The sequence below is a fragment of the Oncorhynchus tshawytscha genome, linkage group LG14 (genome assembly GCF_018296145.1).
Source record: "Oncorhynchus tshawytscha isolate Ot180627B linkage group LG14, Otsh_v2.0, whole genome shotgun sequence".
Taxonomy (NCBI): domain Eukaryota; kingdom Metazoa; phylum Chordata; class Actinopteri; order Salmoniformes; family Salmonidae; genus Oncorhynchus; species Oncorhynchus tshawytscha.
This window is the reverse complement of record NC_056442.1, coordinates 12168255-12187507: the sequence shown is the minus strand read 5'-3', so window position 1 is coordinate 12187507 and position 19253 is coordinate 12168255. Positions and strand designations below refer to the sequence as shown.

Sequence of the window (19253 nt, the reverse complement as noted above, 5' to 3'; positions counted from 1 at the left end):
AAACAAGAATGTGGCACAATGGGGTATCTGGAGCATGTAACCAGAATGGCAATTTCTGAAAGTTGGCTGCCCAGTAATAGTATAAAAAGTTGAGTAGTGCCAGCCCTCCACTAAACATCACTGAAATAAAGATCTACTGACTCTGGGTACCTTTCCTCCCCAGATAAATGTGGTAACAGTCTGATTGGTTGACTTTAAAATCAATGGGATAGATTGAAATTGATAAAGGAATTTGGGTAAACTGTTCATTTTTACAGCAGCAATCCTTCCTATAAGTGATAGTGGTAAGCTACTCCACCTCTGAAAATGTGTTTTCATTTGTGCAAGAAGGGGAGAAAAGTTTTCAGAAAAAAAGAGCATGTAATGAACAAGTTACATTTACTCCAAGATATTTGAAACCAGAGCGGCTAAGCTGAAAGGGCAAGTCTGTCTGCTGGAGCTATAGTGCTTCTGGATTGACTGGGAAGCACTCACTTTTCTGGAGATTCAGCTTGTAACCGGAGAAGGAGCCAAATTTCTCCAAAATAGAAAGGATAGAAGGTAATCAGGTTACAGGGTTATTTGCATAGAGTAACAAATCGTCTGCATATAATGATAACCTACGTTCAACTCCTTCCCGTGTTACACATTGGAAAAAGAAGGATGAAGGTAAATCTACTGAAAAGGGCTCAATGGCGACAGCAAAAATTAAAGGGGACCGTGGGCAGCCTTGGCGTGTCCCACATTCCAGGGCAAAATAATCAGAACAGGTGTCATTGGTACAGACACTGGCCTCGGGATATGTATGCAAGAGACAGATCCATGAGCTAAATTTGTCTTCAAATCCACATTTTTTAAGAACAGAAAATAGGTTCCCCCATTCAATTCTGTCGAATGCCCTCTCTGCGTCTAGGGAGATTACGACCTGAGGGGAGTTGGAGAATTGTTTAGAATAAATTATGTTAAACAGCGTCCAGATGTTAAAAAATGAATATCTGTCCTTAATAAAGCCGGTTTCTTCCTGTGATATGAATCCTGGTAAGACTACTTCCAGACGCATCGCTATCACCTTCACCAGCACTTTTACATCCACATTAAGGACACTTAGGGGCCTAAATGAAGAACAGGAAGTGGGGTCTTTCCCCTTCTTAAGGAGAAGCGCTATTGAAGCCTTTGTTAGGGTAGGTGGCAACGAGCCACGTTCAAGTGATTCATAATACATAGATAAAGGTAAAGGGGCTAACTTGGTATAGAATTTCTTAAAGAACTCAGTTGGAAACCAATCAGGCCCCAGAGCCTTGATGCTCTGCATTGACTTGATAGGCTGAATTACTTCTTCAAGGCTGAGAGGGGAATCAAGGTCATTTGTAGTTTCAGCCTCAACTGTGGGAGTCTCCAGTTCACCCAAAAATGTAGTCATTTTGGCAGTATCTGATGGAAATTAAGATGTATACAGGGAGGAATAGAAAGACATGAAGGTGTCATTGATCCCCGTAGGGTCAGAAATCAAGCTATGAGAGGAATCTTTAATTTGGGGAATCAGACGAGTAGCAGCTCTGCGTTTTAATTGGTGTGCGTTCAGACAACTTGCCCTGTCGCCATGTTCATACCAAGTGAATGCAATAGTAACCGTTCTGCGTCTGTAGTGGGCAAGAGATTGAATTCAGATTGTAAGTTCAAGTGTTGCTTATATAGCTCTGGAGATGGCGTCAGGGCATATTGATGGTCTAAGTCAAGGATGGCTTAAGAGTTCTTCTAGTTTAGCTTTCCGAGTTTTGTTTAAATGAGAAGAGTAATAAATAATACTCCTCTAAGATAGGCCTTAAGTGATTCCCATAAGAGAGAATGAGAGGTTGAGCTTGTCTGATTTGAAAATCAGAAAATTGTCAATAGAAGTGGAGATAACGTTACAGAAGTCTGTGTCAGACAGGAGAAGAGAATTGAATGTCCAACAGAGAGGAGTACGAGTTTGTCCTGATAGGACTATGTCGAGGGCTTAAGGTCCATGGTCAGAAATTACAATGGGTACATTTTCAGAAGAGGTGACATTTGGAAATAACTTATGATCAATAAAGAAATAGTCAATACGAGAAAAAGAATGGTGTACATGTGAAAAGAAAAAATACTCTTTTGCCTGGGGATTCTGAAATCTGAAACATTCTAAACATTCTAAACCATCAAATCTGAGAAGGACTTTGACATAGCAGAAGGAGACATAGTTCTGGGGTTGGGGCGGTCTAAAGCCGGGCTAATAATACAATTCAGATCCCCGCCAAACATCAAAAGATGGGTGTTCAGAGAAGGGATTTTCCCCAGCAATCGTTTATCAAATTCAACATCATCAACATTGGGAGCATATACATTGACCAATACTACAGGTGTGTGCCAAATGGTGCCAGTTATGATTAAATATCTCCCATTACTGTCTGACATAACATTAGTAGTAGAGAAATGTATTATTTTACTTACCAAAATTGCAACCCCTCTGGCTTTAGAGTTCAAGTCTGAGTGGAACACCTGACTAAACTTGGAGTTTTGTAGCCTTGAGTGATCTTTAATGTGTAAATGGGTCTCTTGTAAAAAAATACCACATCTGATTTGAGCTTTTTCAAATGGGAGAAGACCCTAGACCTCTTGACAAGATTGCCTTAGTATTCCAAGATGAAAACGTTATCGGATTAGGTCTACCTATTCCCATATTACTATTATTAGCGTTGTTAGCCATCGGAAATATTGAAATGAAAAAGGGGTGAAAACAGACCAAGCATTTGCAAAGATAACAGAGAAAACTGAATAAAAAAGCAAATACAAAATAAAATAATAATAATACAAAAATAGGACCAAAACAATTTCACTCCCCCTCCCCTCCCACCAAAACCCAAAGTCTCCTTCCCCAGCGAATGGAGACAGCAGGATGAAGTTTGCGCAGCTTCAGTGCATATAAACAGAAAACCTTGCTATCCTAACGCGGAGAGGCCCCATAGCACCAGTAGTGAAATACATTTGAAAAGTCATTCACTAAACGGTAAAGTAAAACAGATCAACCAAAACAAAGACCCCATAACAGTGAAACAGACTGTCCTGACTCGGGGAGTCTTCAAATCAGTGCAAGACGTACAATGTGTCCCACAGTATGCTACCTTGTTACAAAAAAAAGAAAAGGGGCCAAGTTTCTTTACATCTACGAATGATCAATAGGGCGTAATGAAGTGATAAAGTCCTTCAGTAGGTATCTAGACAAAGGAAAGCTCTGCTGAGTGGCAGTGGTAGCTGTAATTTCCGAGACCAGGAGGTTCTGAAGATCGGTGGGGAGTGTGACCGCATCAGGCTCTGTAACAGTTGGACTGGAGTCGGCGCCATTACCATTCATGTTTGCCACCGCGGTTGAAACGTTAGTTACAGGTCTTCTCCTCATGTCATGTGCCTTCAGAATCATAAAGATAACTTACAAACTCACCAATCAAATATGATATGTAAAAAAGTGGAATGCAAAGTACAAATTTGGCAAAATGAACTAATCCATAGGAACCACATCCACAAGCTTCTTCTCCATTCACATGCTAAACCAGAAGCCTTAGTTGTGGTGTGTTGGCGTTCTATCCAATATATACAAAAATGTGGACGAGTTTAGATTTACAGATTATGCTCTGGAAAAAGTTACGCTTAAGTGAAAATATAGTGAAAAGTCAAGGAACGCTAGGCATTATTTGCCTTTCTTATTCCTGATAATGTAGTTTGACTGTGAAACAGGCCATTAAACAAGACACCTGACAGTGTGTGAACCTCCCCTGTGCTCCGCTGCCATGGCACTGTGGTAAATTTACAGCCACATAACTCACACAGTGAATCCTCAAGGTGATTCCGCCACTGTCGTGCTCCACTAACCAGAGACCAGACACAGGACCAGACACAGGTGTTTGCTATGGGAATCAGTAAACAAGATATAGAGCTGTCGGGTCTGCCTGGGGTTGATGGGGCTGCTGTGGGGCTGAGGTCTGGGACGCTGGCCCGCTGAGGTGATCCATCTCACCACCAGGAGGGGGTGACTATGATCTACTGTACCTTTACAACAACGCTGAGCAAAAGTTCCCCAGTCTCCACAAGCACCCATACAATTCCTCACAGCAGTGGAGCCCTTACCCACATCCATGTCCATCCATGTGGGGGACCATCGCCATCTCTGTGGGGAGTACAGGCGATGGGAATTGGGGGACAGCTATATTACTCAAACACCACCAGAACAGCCATATTGCTTTTCACAGAAGGAAAAGTTCTTATGAGTTCTGGTCAACTCCCTAGTGCTCCTGGTGAGGCATCATGGGAGAATGAAGAGGCTGTTTGTAATCAGTGGGAGATGGGATAGAGCTGACCTGGAAATGTTTCAGTACTGAAAGGAGTGTGTTTAAAAGCTAGACTTGCATCAAAGTGAATGCATGTAAGTTAAAGTGAAGTTCACTGACTAATTGATTTATTAATGCTGTGTGTGATGGCTCTAGCGATCTAGCCTGCTTGACACAAATAGATATAACTCTGTTTCACACTCCCAAGGTTAGCCGCTGACAGGTTTATGAGGAAATAAATGCTTTTGAATGATATTTTGGCTATTGAAGTCATTGCAATTTGTGGCAGTGGCGCATGTTGTGCAAGAATATAAATCACTGAAATTTTTCCACCAATCAATAAATACAAAATAGGTGTAGAGAGATGCTGACAGAACAGCAGGAAGCCTGTGTGTCCCAAATGGCACCCTATTCCCTATATAGTGCACTACTTTTGACCAGGGCTCTGGTCTAAAGTAGTGCCATACAGTATATAGGGAATAGGGTACAGGCCATTTGGGACGTAGCCTTGGACAGCTCTCTGACTGATGAATGTGATTAAGAGCAGTTATTGCTGTTGGAGGAAGTGATGAATTTCATACAATGGACCTTACATTTCTACTTAACTGTTTTCCTGTTGACAGCAACCTTGAGGTGGCATCTAATTCGGAGAAATGTATCAACATAAGCAGCTTTTAAACAGCAATTAACTTTCTGAAATCGCTGTGAAATAAATCATCCACACCAAATGATAAACAGCTCATTTATTTTAAAAGGGTTTCTATGTCCTCTTTTGGGGCGTTCAAATCTTTCACACCTCTTCCCCTTCTGCTGACAGTAAGAAAGGAAATTACAATTCAACTTAGAAACTTCAAGTCTGAAGCCCAGAGACATTAGTGATGTATTAACATGACATAACACCTGTCATTGCCATTTCCACGGCAATGTCAACCACCTATACACAACAAAAGGGTATATTTTCATGGGTTTTTTACGTTGTCTTCCAGAACTCCAGCCAAAATGCCAAGAGTTGTTGTGTCAGTACGGCTGTGTCAAAATGAGAAACGTGACGTTCTGCTTCTGTGCTGATGGCTTCGAGGTGGAACAGGATGGTCGAGCCTGCAGAGGTAAGGGCCAACAGCCAGCAAGGATATTCATCTATATCAAAAGGATGGGTGGTGGATATTGACAAACTGATGACACAAAAAGAATGGTAGCTCTTTTAAGTTTGACAATACAGTAAGTCATATTTGGATCATTTTGGAATAGCTGCAAAATGGACACACATATTGTACACTTTATGTGTGAAGGTGACACTTTTTGGGGCCGCATTAAACCAGGTTTATGTACTGGAAAGTATTCAGACTCCTTCCCTTTTTCCAGATTTTGTTACCGTTACAGCCTTATTATATCATCAATCTACAGACAACACCTGTCACGCTCGTCGTAATGATTGGAGCAATTCGCAGCAGGCATAGAGTTCCACATATTTTTATAAATCGAAACTCATCAAACAAAAAACAATAAAGCACAAACGAATCATGAAGCTACTGGTGTGCACAAAGGCAACTTACTGTAGACAAGATCCCACAACTAACAATGGGGAAAATGGCTACCTAAATATGATCCCCAATCAGAGACAACAAAAAACAGCTGCCTCTGATTGGGAACTATATCAGGCCAACATAGAAATATAATTCACCTAGATGACCCGCCCTAGTCACTATCACGCCCCAACCAACATAGAGAATAAACAGCTTTCTATGGTCAGGGCGTGACAATACTGTTACGGCTTTCTTCCGTCGAAGGAGAGTCGGACCAAAATGCAGCGTGGTTAAATTGAGACATGTTTAATGAATGAAATAAACACGACAAATACAAAAACAAGAACCGGACCGTGAAAACCTATACAGCCTATCTGGTGAATACAAACACACTGTGACAGGAACAATCACCCACAAAACACACAGTGAAACCCAGGCTACCTAAATATGGTTCCCAATCAGAGACAACGAGAATCACCTGACTCTGATTGAGAACCGCCTCAGGCAGCCATAGACTATGCTAGACACCCCTACTCAGCCACAATCCCAATACCTACTAAAACCCCAATACCAAAACACAACACAAAATAAATGTCACACCCTGGCCATGTCACACCCTGGCCTGACCAAATAAATATATAAACACAAAATACTAAGACCAGGGCATGACAAATACCGAATAATGGCGAAAACAGGTTTTAGAAATTTAAAAACGAAATAACTTATTTACAAAAGTATTTATACCCTTTGCTATGAGACTCGAAATTGAGCTCAGGTGCATCCTGTTCCATTGATCATCCTTGAGATGTTTCTACAACTATTTTTGAGTCCACCTGTGGTAAATTAAATTGATTGGACATGATTTGGAAAGGCACACACCTGTCAACACTGTCAACTGCACTGTCAACTGCAATTGACAGTGCATGTCGGAGCAAAAACCAAGCCATGAGGTCAAAGGAGTTGTCCGTAGAGCTCAGAGACAGGATTGTGTCGAGGCACAGATCTGGGGAATGGTACAAAAACACTTCTACATAATTGAAGAACCCCAAGAACAAAGTGGCATTCTTAAATGGAAAAGGTTTGGAACCACCAAGACTCTTCCTCTTCCATTTCTAAAATCCTGTTTTTTCTTTGTCATTATGGGGTATTGTGTGTAGATTGATGAGGGAAAAACAATGTAGTCCCTTTTAGAATAGGGCTGTAAAGTAGCAAAATGTGGAAAAAGTCAAGGGGTCTGAATACTTTCCGAATGCACTGTATTTAGGTCATTTTTGAACTTCTTGTCCTCACTGTAGATCACGACGACTGCGCAGTATATGATACATGTAGCCAGACCTGTTTCTTGTCCTCACTGTAGATCACGACGACTGCGCAGTATATGATACATGTAGCCAGACCTGTATGAACACCTTTGGATCATATATATGTAGCTGTACAGATGGATACATCCTACAACCCAACAGAAGGTCCTGTAAAGCCAAGACCGGTAAGATGAGTTATGTTTCATGGCTTTAGTATGCAGCATGTCTCTGATGGAGAGGTTTTACCTCTAGAATGTGTTGTTTCATGAAGTAAACCAAGGGGTTTACATCTAATCAATATGAATTGAACTATATATTGAAGAGTCATCTGGTGAACATTTATAGCCGACCTGTAACACGACCTGAGCTATTTCATGTCTGCTCGTCTTTGCTGTTCTGTGTTACTTTGCCCCTTAGGGCCACAACGTAATGTGATGATTCAATCAGGTAACTTTACAATTGTTGCAGATAGTACAAGAGGGATGTTAAAGAGACACTTCAGGATTTTGGCAATGAAGCCCTTTATCTTCTTCCCCAGAGTCAGATGAACTCGTGGATGCCATTTTTATAGAGGTGCGCCAATGCTAACTAGCATTAGCGGATAGCACGCTAGCACTTACAGTAGACTTACAGTCATTGCGCTAACGCTAGTTAGCAATTGTGTTATTGTTAGTTAGTTACTTATTTCAAAGTGCATGCAGACATAAAAATGGTATCCACGAGTTCATCTGACTCTGGGGAAGTAGATCAAGGGTTTCATTGTCAAAATCTTGAAATGTGCCTTAAAGTTACCTTTAAGACAAAACCTTTAATGGAAAGGATTTAGCAAGAGAGGGAACCCTGATTTATGACTAGCAGTACTTCCATTACTCAAGTACTGTGCGAGCTAAACTTTCCTTAGAGTGGTAAATCACACTCTTCATGGGTGAATAGAAGTCCAGGCCACGCACAAACCCCCCCCCCCACACACACACACACCTCCTTACATTTCCCATACTTTCAGCACCCATATGTCTCCCAGGTCAATAACAGTTGTAAAACACCCGGTGACAATCCTTTGTTTTCTTTCCTGCTGGATATACAGAAGTGGGCTACTCCTTAGAAAGAGATTTACAGTAGTTGGCTATCCCTTAGAAAGATATCAACAGTAGTGGGCTATCCCTCAGAAAGAGATCTACTGTAGTGGGCTATCCCTTAGAAAGAGATTTACAGTAGTTGGCTATCCCTTAGAAAGAGATCTACTGTAGTGGGCTATCCCTTAGAAAGAGATCTACTGTAGTGGGCTATCCCTTAGAAAGAGATCTACTGTAGTGGGCTATCCCTTAGAAAGAAATCAATAGTAGTGGGCTATCCCTCAGAAAGAGATCTACTGTAGTGGGCTACTCCTTAGAAAGAGATTTACAGTAGTTGGCTATCCCTTAGAAAGATATCAACAGTAGTGGGCTATCCCTCAGAAAGAGATCTACTGTAGTGGGCTACTCCTTAGAAAGAGATTTACAGTAGTTGGCTATCCCTCAGAAAGATATCAACAGTAGTGGGCTATCCCTTAGATAGAGATCGACAGTAGTTGGCTATCCCTCAGAAAGATATCAACAGTAGTTGGCTATCCCTTAGAAAGATATCAACAGTAGTGGGCTATCCCTCAGAAAGAGATCTACTGTAGTGGGCTATCCCTTAGATAGAGATCGACAGTAGTTGGCTTTCTTCTTTGAAGTCGTCCATAAATAATGGAACTTAAACATTGACTGGACATTAGCAGCAATTGTGAAAGTGGCAATAAATTCAAAATCCCAAACTAGCTGAATGGTGGACTACTAACATTTTAACATGCTGTTTGCACTGTAATGGTCAAAGCTATATAGACTATATATCAATTTGTTATAGAGAATTAATCAGAGATCTGTGGAAACAAATTAATGTTTACCTGATGGGTCATTAGCAGCAAGCAACCTCATTCAGATGCTCTGTTTGGACTTTTCTGCTGTTGGATTGAGTCCTGTAAGTTTCCTTTAAGAATTTATGGATGGATACTAATTTCACTCTTTCTCTCTCTCTCTCTCTCTCTCTCTCTTTCTCTCTCTCACTCTCTTCTCTCTCTCTTCTCTCTCTCTCTCTCTCTTCAATCTCTCTCTTCTCTCTCTCTCTCTCTCCTCTCTCTCTTCTCTCTCTCTCTCTCTCACTCTTCTCACTCTTCTCTCTGTCTCAGATCCTGGGGACAGACCACCTGTGTTGCTGATTGCGAGTACAGAACATATCACAGTCACACACCTCAATGGGTCTTCTATACCCAACCTAAAGCAATTGGATACTAATCAGAAGATTCACACATTTGATTTCTATTACAAGGAGGAATCATTATGTTGGATCTCCTCTACAAACTCCAACGGTCAGCTTTGGTGTGCCACCATGACAAAGTTAAAAGGCTTTTCACGGATGCGAAGAGTAGGGATAGGAGAGAATCTAGAGAGTAAGTTTCGTTCCAAATGATGTAGAAATATTGATCATAAGGGTTTGGATGTTGCTGCCCTAACAAGAAATGTTTGCTCTTGTCACAATGTCTTTGTTATTATGTACTTTTTTTCATTTGTTTGTAGATGTGGAACATTTTGCCATAGACTGGCTCACAAGAAACATTTACTTTGTGGATAGAGTAAGTGAAAGAATATATGTCTGCAATGAACAAGACGACACATGTGTCACAATAGTCGATCTCGATCTGCAAAACCCTGGTGGAATTGCTCTAGATTCATTGATGGGGTAAGTTGAGAAATTGAGAAATGTATCTTGTGCAAGGTTTTTCAGTCTTTAAATATGCCTCAGCTTGTCATCAGCTGCTGTACTTGTACCAACACATCTTTTTCTGTTTGATTTAAGGTTCATTGTAGTGGAACCATATGATATATTTTCATTTTCTAAAAGCAGCAACAGACACCACTATATTCACTTTCAAATTCTACAGATGTTTTACATATATATATATTTTTTTAAACTTTAAATCAAACTGACTCAGCTCACAACATTTGACAACTCAATTTTTGCAGACCTGTATTTGTACATGACGCAGAGCTGTACCAGCTGTCAAAACTGAGTGCCACCGTCAGCTGAAAAAGAAACTATGAGTGCGTCCTAAATGGCACTCTGTTCTCTATATAGTGCACTACTTTTGCCCAGAGCCCTATGGGCCTCAGTAAAAATTTTAAAAAGTGCGCTGTATAGGGAATATGATGCTGTTTGAGACAGTCTATGTTAAGGCTTAGACTTCCAAACCTGTGGTATTCCTGACTTGGATTTAAGCGGCTCCTGCACCTTAGCAGTCAGTTGCTGTCAGGAGAATGTGTGATCTTCCCATGCCACTCACACACAACCGAGTTGCTTTGACATCATCAAAGTGAGCAGGGTTAATATTCCAGGACCGATGTGTTCAATTATAGATGCGATATTCCTTCAGGGGAAAATGACTCCCGTCTACTCCCATGATGTCGGTCAGATGACAAAGGGAATGTAGACAGGTACTATCTAAGGATTCCATGTGTTTCCAATGGATTCCACTCGAGTTAAATGTTCAAATGTTATCGTGTTGTGCTAAAATGGATTTGGATTGTAGAAATGAATGAAGCGATGTTGTCTCAGTCTGATGTGATCTGATACATTTGTTTTGCATAGACCAATTACATTTTTCAAATGAGTAATTTTAGGGTTGATACATTTTTAATAGATTAATCATACTGGGTCTCATCAAAAACAAGTGAAGGGTGAAGGTAAACTCTACATGCAGTCATATTTCTGTTCTGAAGCTCAGTGTTGAAAAGAGCCTTGATGCTGAAATAAGTAATTGGTGTGGTGCATTTGGTTGACTGCATTTAGAATGGCTTTCTGATTGGTGACATTGATTTATTTAATTACGAAACACTACTTAACTGTTCGAATGAGCTTTCAAATATGGTTGAATGAAAACCATCAATTTGCAGCACAACATTGCATGTGACAAATTCTGTATGTGACTGGCGTGTGAAATAAGGAATAACAAGGAGGGACCGTTTCTATTGTGATTCCACAGTTGATTTCTCCACAACCCCGTTTCCCTTCTGTTTATGGGACAGTGCACATTACTCAATGTTTCAGGTTCAACTTGATAATGTTAAAGTATCGGCGTCAGCGACAAAGCTAATTCCCATCCGTAGTCCAAATTGTCGGCCTACTGTACATCGATTCTCAATTGTGGTTTGATTCTGTTAAAAACAGTTTTATACCCTGGGATTCAACTTGCCTTTCAGGAAAATGTTCTTTACGGATTTGGGGAGTACAGCCAAGTTGGAACAGTGCAATATGGACGGCACTAACAGAACCAGGATAGTGGAGAACAGAATAGAGAAGCCCACAGCTGTTACTCTGGACCTGGTTAGAAAGCTGGTCTACTGGGCAGATGCTGTCCTGAACTATATCGAAGTGGTGGACTACAATGGGAGCAACCGGCACACTGTTATCCATGAAAGCTCTGTAAGTACAGCCTGTGACAGTTGTTATCCTATGATCTGCCCATTTCCAATGTTCAATAAGTCTTTGTTTCAGAGAAACTATATACTATTTTATCAAAGGGCATACCAGTTGGTCTCACTTTAGTGGTACTTCGCGAGGATTCAATAAGATAGTCCAAATAAGATAAGCTTTTGTTTGTTGAGTCGTGGAGTGGGTACTCTGCTGTGGGTGAACTTTCTTGGACCCTGCCTTTTGGGAGTGTTCACAATTTAAATTTTTATTTTTTACCTTTATTTAACGACAGACTTCTACCTTGTCAGCTCAGGGATTCGATCTTGCCAACCTTTGAGTTACAAGGCCAACACTCTAACCACTAGGCTACCTGCCGCCCCAAACTACATAGTCCTAACCCTGGATAGCTGCCAGGGGGTTGGAGTGAAGAAGCCATCTGTGTGCCCTAGAGAGTTTACATAGATACAGTGTTTATGTCCCAAATGGCATCCTATTCTGGTCAAAAGTGGTGGTCTACAGAGGGAATAGGGTTGAGAGAGACATTACCAATGCTACTGTACATTCCTGCTGCTGCTATATCCCCTAGTCACAGCCTTTTCCATTGGATTAGAATGGAGTGGAGGAGCAGGCCCAGCTAGCACATTTGGTTCCCATTTGTTCTGGGAACGAAGCCATAAGTGAAAATGTTGCCTCTTCTGAGGAGACACATTTTTAGGTTGCAGGAAGGTTCTGAGAATGTTTCACTATGGTTTTCTAAGTTATAGGTTATTTGACGGCAATTAAGTCATGTTCTGAGAGCGTGTTTCGATAAGACTATTAATAACACTGCTAGCTTAGTTTGGGTTAACTGTTTTGAACTCGAAGCACAGATAGAACATGCAAACACATTTATTTTTTATTGTGGCACGGCATCAGTGACATTTAAACCTATGATCTTCTGTTCTCTATCCATGGAATTATTCCACCGTGCAACCAGGATGGCACTGCTGTAGCATGCCATGCTTTTTTTAAACTCATACAAAGCTGTTCATTTTATTATATTCAAACAGACCCCATTTCAAAGGAAACAAGCACTCATTAAGATCAGGTGTGGCCAATTACACAGCTGAACACACTTAACAAGATAGAGGACAGAGAGTTTTGTTGACGCTGAGAACGGAATGCAAATGTTGAATAACATGCTCAGAGCGTTCTTTGAACATTACTAATGTCTTCTTGGGGTTTTCATGGAAGGTTTTCTTCATGAAAACATAGAAAACATTATGCTGAAGTACTGAAATTCCCACAGAAAGAAATTGTTTCTTCACATCCTCTGAACAATTTGAGAACATTACTTTAAATAGAACCATGGGGAAACGTTATGCTGATGTACAGAAATTCCTACCTAAGAAACATATGGTTCTCAGAATGTTATGTGCTAGCTGGGTATCCTGCACCATTCCCAGAATTTTGTTGGAATCAGCGGAGGCTGCTGAGGGGAGGACAGCTGATAATAATGTCAGGAATGGAGTGAATGGAATTCCACCTATTCCACTCTAGCCATTACCACAAGCCTGTCCTCCCCCATTAAGGTGCCACCAACCTCCTGTGGTTGGAATATTGTATGTAAATCAACCATAGGACAACCACGCTCTCACCAAGCTCTAAGAAACATAGGATTCTCCGAGCGTTTTGTGCTAGCTGGGGGAAAAGGTGTTTACCTGGGGATTAAGTTGAGATGAAGGAAACATGTAAATGTAGCCTAGCGTTGCTCTATAGCACTGTGCTCCTCCTTCCTCTTGTCATACTGCTCTCTTTGTCTTCCAGTTGCTGCACCTCCACGGATTATCACTCTTTGAAGATTATTTGTTTGCAACTCGCACCGAGCCCTCTAAAGGAACAAAAGTGGACATTTTACAGATAAATCGGTTTAGCGTAGCAGATGTTCAAACTGTAACCACCGTGGAGAATTGCGTGGGAATACGTGTTTACCAAAAACTCACCCAACCAACAGGTAAAAAGCAAATACATATATGTATATATATATATATATATATATATGTTTAGAAGATTTAGAAGATGGCTGTGTGTGCGTGCGTGTGTGTGCGTGTGTGTGTGTGTGTCGTGTGTCTGGTATCTACCCTCGTCTCCTATCTCTCTCTGCAGTCAGGACTCATGCGTGCGATCCCGATCCGTCTGGAAGAAAAGGAGGATGCTCTCACATGTGTCTGCTCAGTGGAAGTTACAAATCCCGATCCTGTCGCTGTGGAACAGGCTTTGTACTGGGAAGTGACAGAAAATCCTGCAAGAGTAAGTTCATATTAGGGCATATTATGTCATGTGTTGACGGTCATAGTGTCAGTCAGGGGCAAAGTAACGTCTATAATTAGTGACAGCGCCCGCGCGAACAAAACGCCTGCAACTTTGCTCCAGTGCACTCCTCTGTCAGGTCTCCTGAACATCACATTTAGTCAACCCAAACAGCATCTCATTCTCTGCCTGTCACTAATGACTGGAGAAAAAGCCCAATTCAACATTGTTTTGGTCGGCAATAACACTTACCGTTAACTTAGTCTCAAGCGTTGCTTTGGCAAAGACTCCTTTTGGAGAAAGGGATTGATTGATTTGATAAGGTTTAATCAGCAGAACTAATTCTTGCTTTAATTTAGGTCATTCTAATTAGCTTATTATACTTGGTCTTACGATACATTTCTTTCAAATAGTTTAATTTACTGTGTTCGTTGGAAGAAAAGCTAATTATGTCAATGAATTATACACTGGCAGTGATCAGGGTGAAGAAGATTAGTCGCTAGTGGTTTGTTTATGTAAACTTCATAACACTTCCTATAAGCACCCTCTTCATAATGCATTATAACCTCCCTCTGCAGAGCCTATGAATGAGGTATTCCTGTTCTACGGACGAGGGAGACCCGGTGTCATCCGAGGCCTGGACCTGAATAGCAAGTCGGAGGCTGAGCACATGGTACAGATTGACAATCTTGTAAACCCTCGGGCGATCGGCTTCCATGCAGAGACCAGCCACATCTACTTTGCCGACACAACCAGCTTTCTGATTGGCCGACAAAGACTGGATGGGACCAATCGAAAAACGATCCTTAAAGATGGTCAGTGCATTCAGATGGTTCTGTTTGTTAAGTAACAACTTCAAATGACCTTTAGATGAGATATTCCAGTATTTACAGTCCCTGGTTCGAATCCAGGCTGAATCACATCCGGCTGTGATTGGGAGTCCCATATGGCGGCGCATATTGGCCCAGCATCGTCCGTGTTTGGCTGGGATAGGACGTCATTGTAAATAAAAATGTGTTCTTATCTGACTTGCCTTGTTAAAAATGTTTTTTTTTAAAGATATATAATTTGGGCCATGCTTTGGTTGAGAGTTTCCATTTAGAAGTGTGTGAACTATTCTAGTCTCGTTAGCACATTTTCTCATACAACTTCCCCAGAACATAATCGAGCATCTGACGCAATTACGCAAGATTTTAATTATGGGATTATGTGAGTATAGAAGTCCTATGTCTTCTTTACGTCCCGACTGTAGCATGTACCTGTACACCTCTGTACACAAATGAATCATAGGTTATTCATACTTTAAAAGGTCTTATTAAAGTTGTGTCCCCGAATTAGGTCGATCTCTAATACCCAAAAGCTTTCTGTGTAAGCAGCATTATTTTTGCATGGCTATTGTGTTGTGTGTGATTAATATATCTGCTACAGTAGATTCTAGAACAATGCTTTGGGGTTTCGATTCCATTAACGAGGATCTGGAGACAGTGATAGATTACGCTCCTGCAGGGATGATCAAGTAGAGGATAACAACAGCATACTCTATGCATTACATTTTTCTTTTGACTCACATCCTGTCCTAGACCTTGATAACGTGGAGGGGATCTCAGTGGACTGGATAGGGAACAACTTGTACTGGACAAATGACGGCTACAGGAAAACAATCAACGTTGCCAGATTGGAGAAGGCTGCACAAACAAGGAGAACTCTGTTAGAAGGAGATATGTCTCACCCCAGAGCGATCGTGGTGGACCCTCTGCACAGGTGAGTGTGTCTTTTGCAGTTGACACCCTGATAAGGTCACCTTATGTAGTGACGTTTCAATAGATATTGGTTTGTACATAAGATGCTAGGACCCCATTTTTGGTACTGTTTTGAGTAAATCAACACTCGATTCAATCCGTGATAGATCTGTGTTATAGCACGCGTGACATTTAAAGGTCATTTTCACTTGAGACGACATATGCAGCGTTTACGAGAATGTGGTCTCTGCAAACGCTGAAACTTGACAAAGTGCGATTGGATTGAATCGCGGCCTAAATCTCCATCTGAGGAAAGGAGCTGAGTTTGGACACAGTTCTCGGTCAGTTAATTATAAAAATGAGCTTAAAGGTGAGATGGGAGACTGAAATGCTGTGAATTGCTTCTCTGGCAAAAAATGTAAGTAGTGTGTTGCTCTCTGGTATGAGAGGCTTAACAGTTTCAGAGCAGACTAGCGTCTGCTGCTTCTCGGGAACTTTAGAGTGATTTGATATTCACACATTTGGTGTCATGTCTTAAAAAATATATATACCCTGAGTATACCAAACATTAGGGGACACCTTCTGACCTCAGAACAACCTCAATTCGTCGGGGCATGGACTCTACAGGGTGTTGTAAGTGTTCCACAGGGATGCTGGCCCATGTTGACTCCAATGCTTCCCGCAGTTGTGTCAAGTTATCTGGATGTTTTGGGTGGTTGACGATTCTTGATACACACGGGAAACTATTGAGCATGAAAAATCCAGCAGTATTGCAGTTCTTGACACAAGCCGGTACGCCTGCCACCTACTACCATACCCCGTTCAAAGGCACTTACATCTTTTGTCTTGCCCATTCACCCAATAAATGGCACACATACACAATCCACGTTTCAATTGTCTCAAGGCTTTAAAATCCATATTTAACCTGTTTCCTCCCCTCCATCTACACTTATTGAAGCAGATTTAACAAGTGACATAAATAAGGGATCATAGCTTTCTCCTGGATTCACCTATTCAGTCTATGTCATGGAAAGAGCAGGTGTTCTTAATGTTTTGTATACTCAGTATTATTTGGGCTAAACGATCTATCTCTCTATGCTAAACCATCATATTGATAATTCATTTTGTCTGGTTTTCAGCTGGATGTACTGGACAAACTGGGAGGAGGATGAGGTGAACGATAGTGTTGGCAAGATAGAGAGAGCCTGGATGGATGGATCCCACCGGCAGGACTTTGTCACTTCTGACATCCTGTGGCCTAACGGACTCACTTTAGACCATGGCTCCAGTAACATGTACTGGTGCGATGCTTATTATGACCACATAGAGAAAATCTCCCTCGACGGTACCCACAGAACGGTTAGTAAATGAGTGAGTGTTCTTTTCTACTGATCAAGACGATACAATCAACAAATATGCATAGTAACATTTTGAACATGTACATTTATTTTCAATATTTGTATGGTTGCAAATACATGACCTCGTCAAAAAAATTTGGTTTTTAACTGTGAATTATTGTCTAACGTGTTCTTTGCTTCTTTTATCCAAAGGTGGTGTATAACGGCAAAGAATTAAACCATCCCTTTGGAATTTCCCTGCACCAGAATTCCGTTTTCTGGACAGATTACATGAACGCCTCTATTTTCCAACTGGACTTGCAGTCAGGGCAGGTTGCTCTTATGAGAAGTGAGAAACCCCCTCTTTTTGGGCTATCTGTGTACGATGCTCAAAGGCAGCAAGGTAAATACACCATAACACTATCATTGTCATGCACCAAAATTATTTAAATACAAGACTGGCTCAGTTTTTGTAATATAAACATATAAGAGACGAGGGGATGTAATTATTATGTACAGTACAGCATCCCTGTGTCTCTCAACCCTCTGAAAACAATTTTTTCAGTATATCAAACCTGATGAGATGGTGAACTGAGATGACCTTTGAAGAAATTACATCACTGAAAATGGCTGTAGTACTAAACTTGGGCTTTGCTCCAGCCAGGGAGTTTGAAATGCATGACAGTTAATAAATCAGAAGATTCTCTTTCAATGTTTCCCTTTTAGCATATTTGATATGCCGCAACTCAGGCCCCCAACAGTAGGGGGTCAGGCATATTTTAGTCTATCTGGTGCTAGCCCTCTCTAACAACCAAACCTCTCATAGCCACAGAGGACGAGTCATGAACAAAGAGAGAGACCAATGATTGATTCAATGGGAATTGAAGCTGAGGCAGTCCTCAAATGTACACCGACTCTAATCCTTTAAGAGCTCCTTATAGTTACCCCAGGCCGTGTTTCCAGACTCAGCTGCACTGGGCTCGTCATGACAACAGTCATTGGTTGGCACATTGAAGCACCTGTCTGTACTGTCTCTCACTACCCCAAAAGGAACGCTGAACTCGGCTGGGTGCCACCCACCTCAGCCTTCACCTTCATATGCCTTCTTTTACCTCAGCCTTCATCCCTCCTTTTTTTTTAACCACCCTTCATATCCCCCTCTCCAAATACAGTTTCATCGACTTCAAGGGGGATGTGTCAAAGGATCCGTCAGACGCATTGTTCCGTTTTCATCTGATGTTGTCGCTCAGGCTTTTTGTAGCAGCGGGGTATGGATGATTCTGCCTTTGGCTGAGTCATGTGAACAGTCGCTCTGCCTGGCATGCGGATAGGAATATAGACATGTAGCCGTTTTAATCGATGAACGTTTTTGAATAGAGTATTTGGTACAATAGCGTCATTGCCTCTAGGATCATACATCTGCTAGTATTACAGTTTTGAGTTATGTTATTGTCTTCCTAATAGGTTGCATTATAAAGGCTACAGCTGCCCCGAAAAATGAGCAGATTTAGCCTACTTTGGTTTATCTAATTGATCTTTAGGTGACAATGCGTGTGGGGTTAATAATGGTGGCTGCGGTAGCCTGTGTCTGGCCATTCCCGGTAGCAGAGTGTGTGCCTGCGCTGATAACCAGTACCTGGACAAGAATAACCTCACCTGCTCCTGTAAGCCCTGTCAAATACACTCTTGTCTCAAACATACAAGGCCCGTTCAGCCTGACACTCCACATCAATGACCAAGGCAATCAATAGGAATAAATGACAGCAGATAAGATATGGGCATGTAGAACTCAAAATCCCAGTATTGATTTTGAATGCCAGCATAACATGCCAGCATAACATGAAATAAATGTTTCCTGAGTTGTGGCTCTTTTGAGGAATATGTTCTGCAGAGTGTGAAGATGGGCCAGCAAGTGGATGTATGTGTGTGCTTGCAGCCACATTGGGAGATTCAGGGGACCACGGGGAGCCACAGAGATGTGGGAATGAAGAGTTCCAGTGTAGGAACCAGCGTTGTGTCCAGGCCTCCTGGAAATGTGATGGGGACCATGACTGTTTGGACGGAAGTGATGAGGAACCGTACATCTGCTGTAGGGGTCTTATTCTGCATGTTAGACAACATATCTCATTTTGCATTTGTGGAGAATAGGACATGTCCCAGAGACATTTTTGTGAATTAATTAATTTGAAATTAACAACATACATCATCTATGCAAGACTGAAATTGCTAGGCTTACTTTTTTTTGTCATGCTTTCTA

General features: G+C 41.4%; 1 protein-coding gene across 1 annotated transcript in view; it reads left to right on the top strand.

Annotated features, from left to right (window-relative positions):
* The window catches only part of LOC112267734 (low-density lipoprotein receptor-related protein 1B-like), a 63964-nt gene that overhangs the window by 40237 nt on the left and 4474 nt on the right, over positions 1-19253 (top strand). The window contains exons 4-16 of the mRNA XM_042296648.1: positions 5306-5425; positions 7200-7328; positions 9350-9610; positions 9738-9900; positions 11418-11640; positions 13438-13624; positions 13777-13920; positions 14499-14735; positions 15501-15681; positions 16799-17018; positions 17210-17399; positions 18538-18660; positions 18951-19085. Coding sequence (XP_042152582.1) covers positions 5306-5425; positions 7200-7328; positions 9350-9610; positions 9738-9900; positions 11418-11640; positions 13438-13624; positions 13777-13920; positions 14499-14735; positions 15501-15681; positions 16799-17018; positions 17210-17399; positions 18538-18660; positions 18951-19085 — 2313 coding nt within the window. The remainder of the gene's footprint in view (positions 1-5305; positions 5426-7199; positions 7329-9349; positions 9611-9737; positions 9901-11417; positions 11641-13437; positions 13625-13776; positions 13921-14498; positions 14736-15500; positions 15682-16798; positions 17019-17209; positions 17400-18537; positions 18661-18950; positions 19086-19253) is intronic.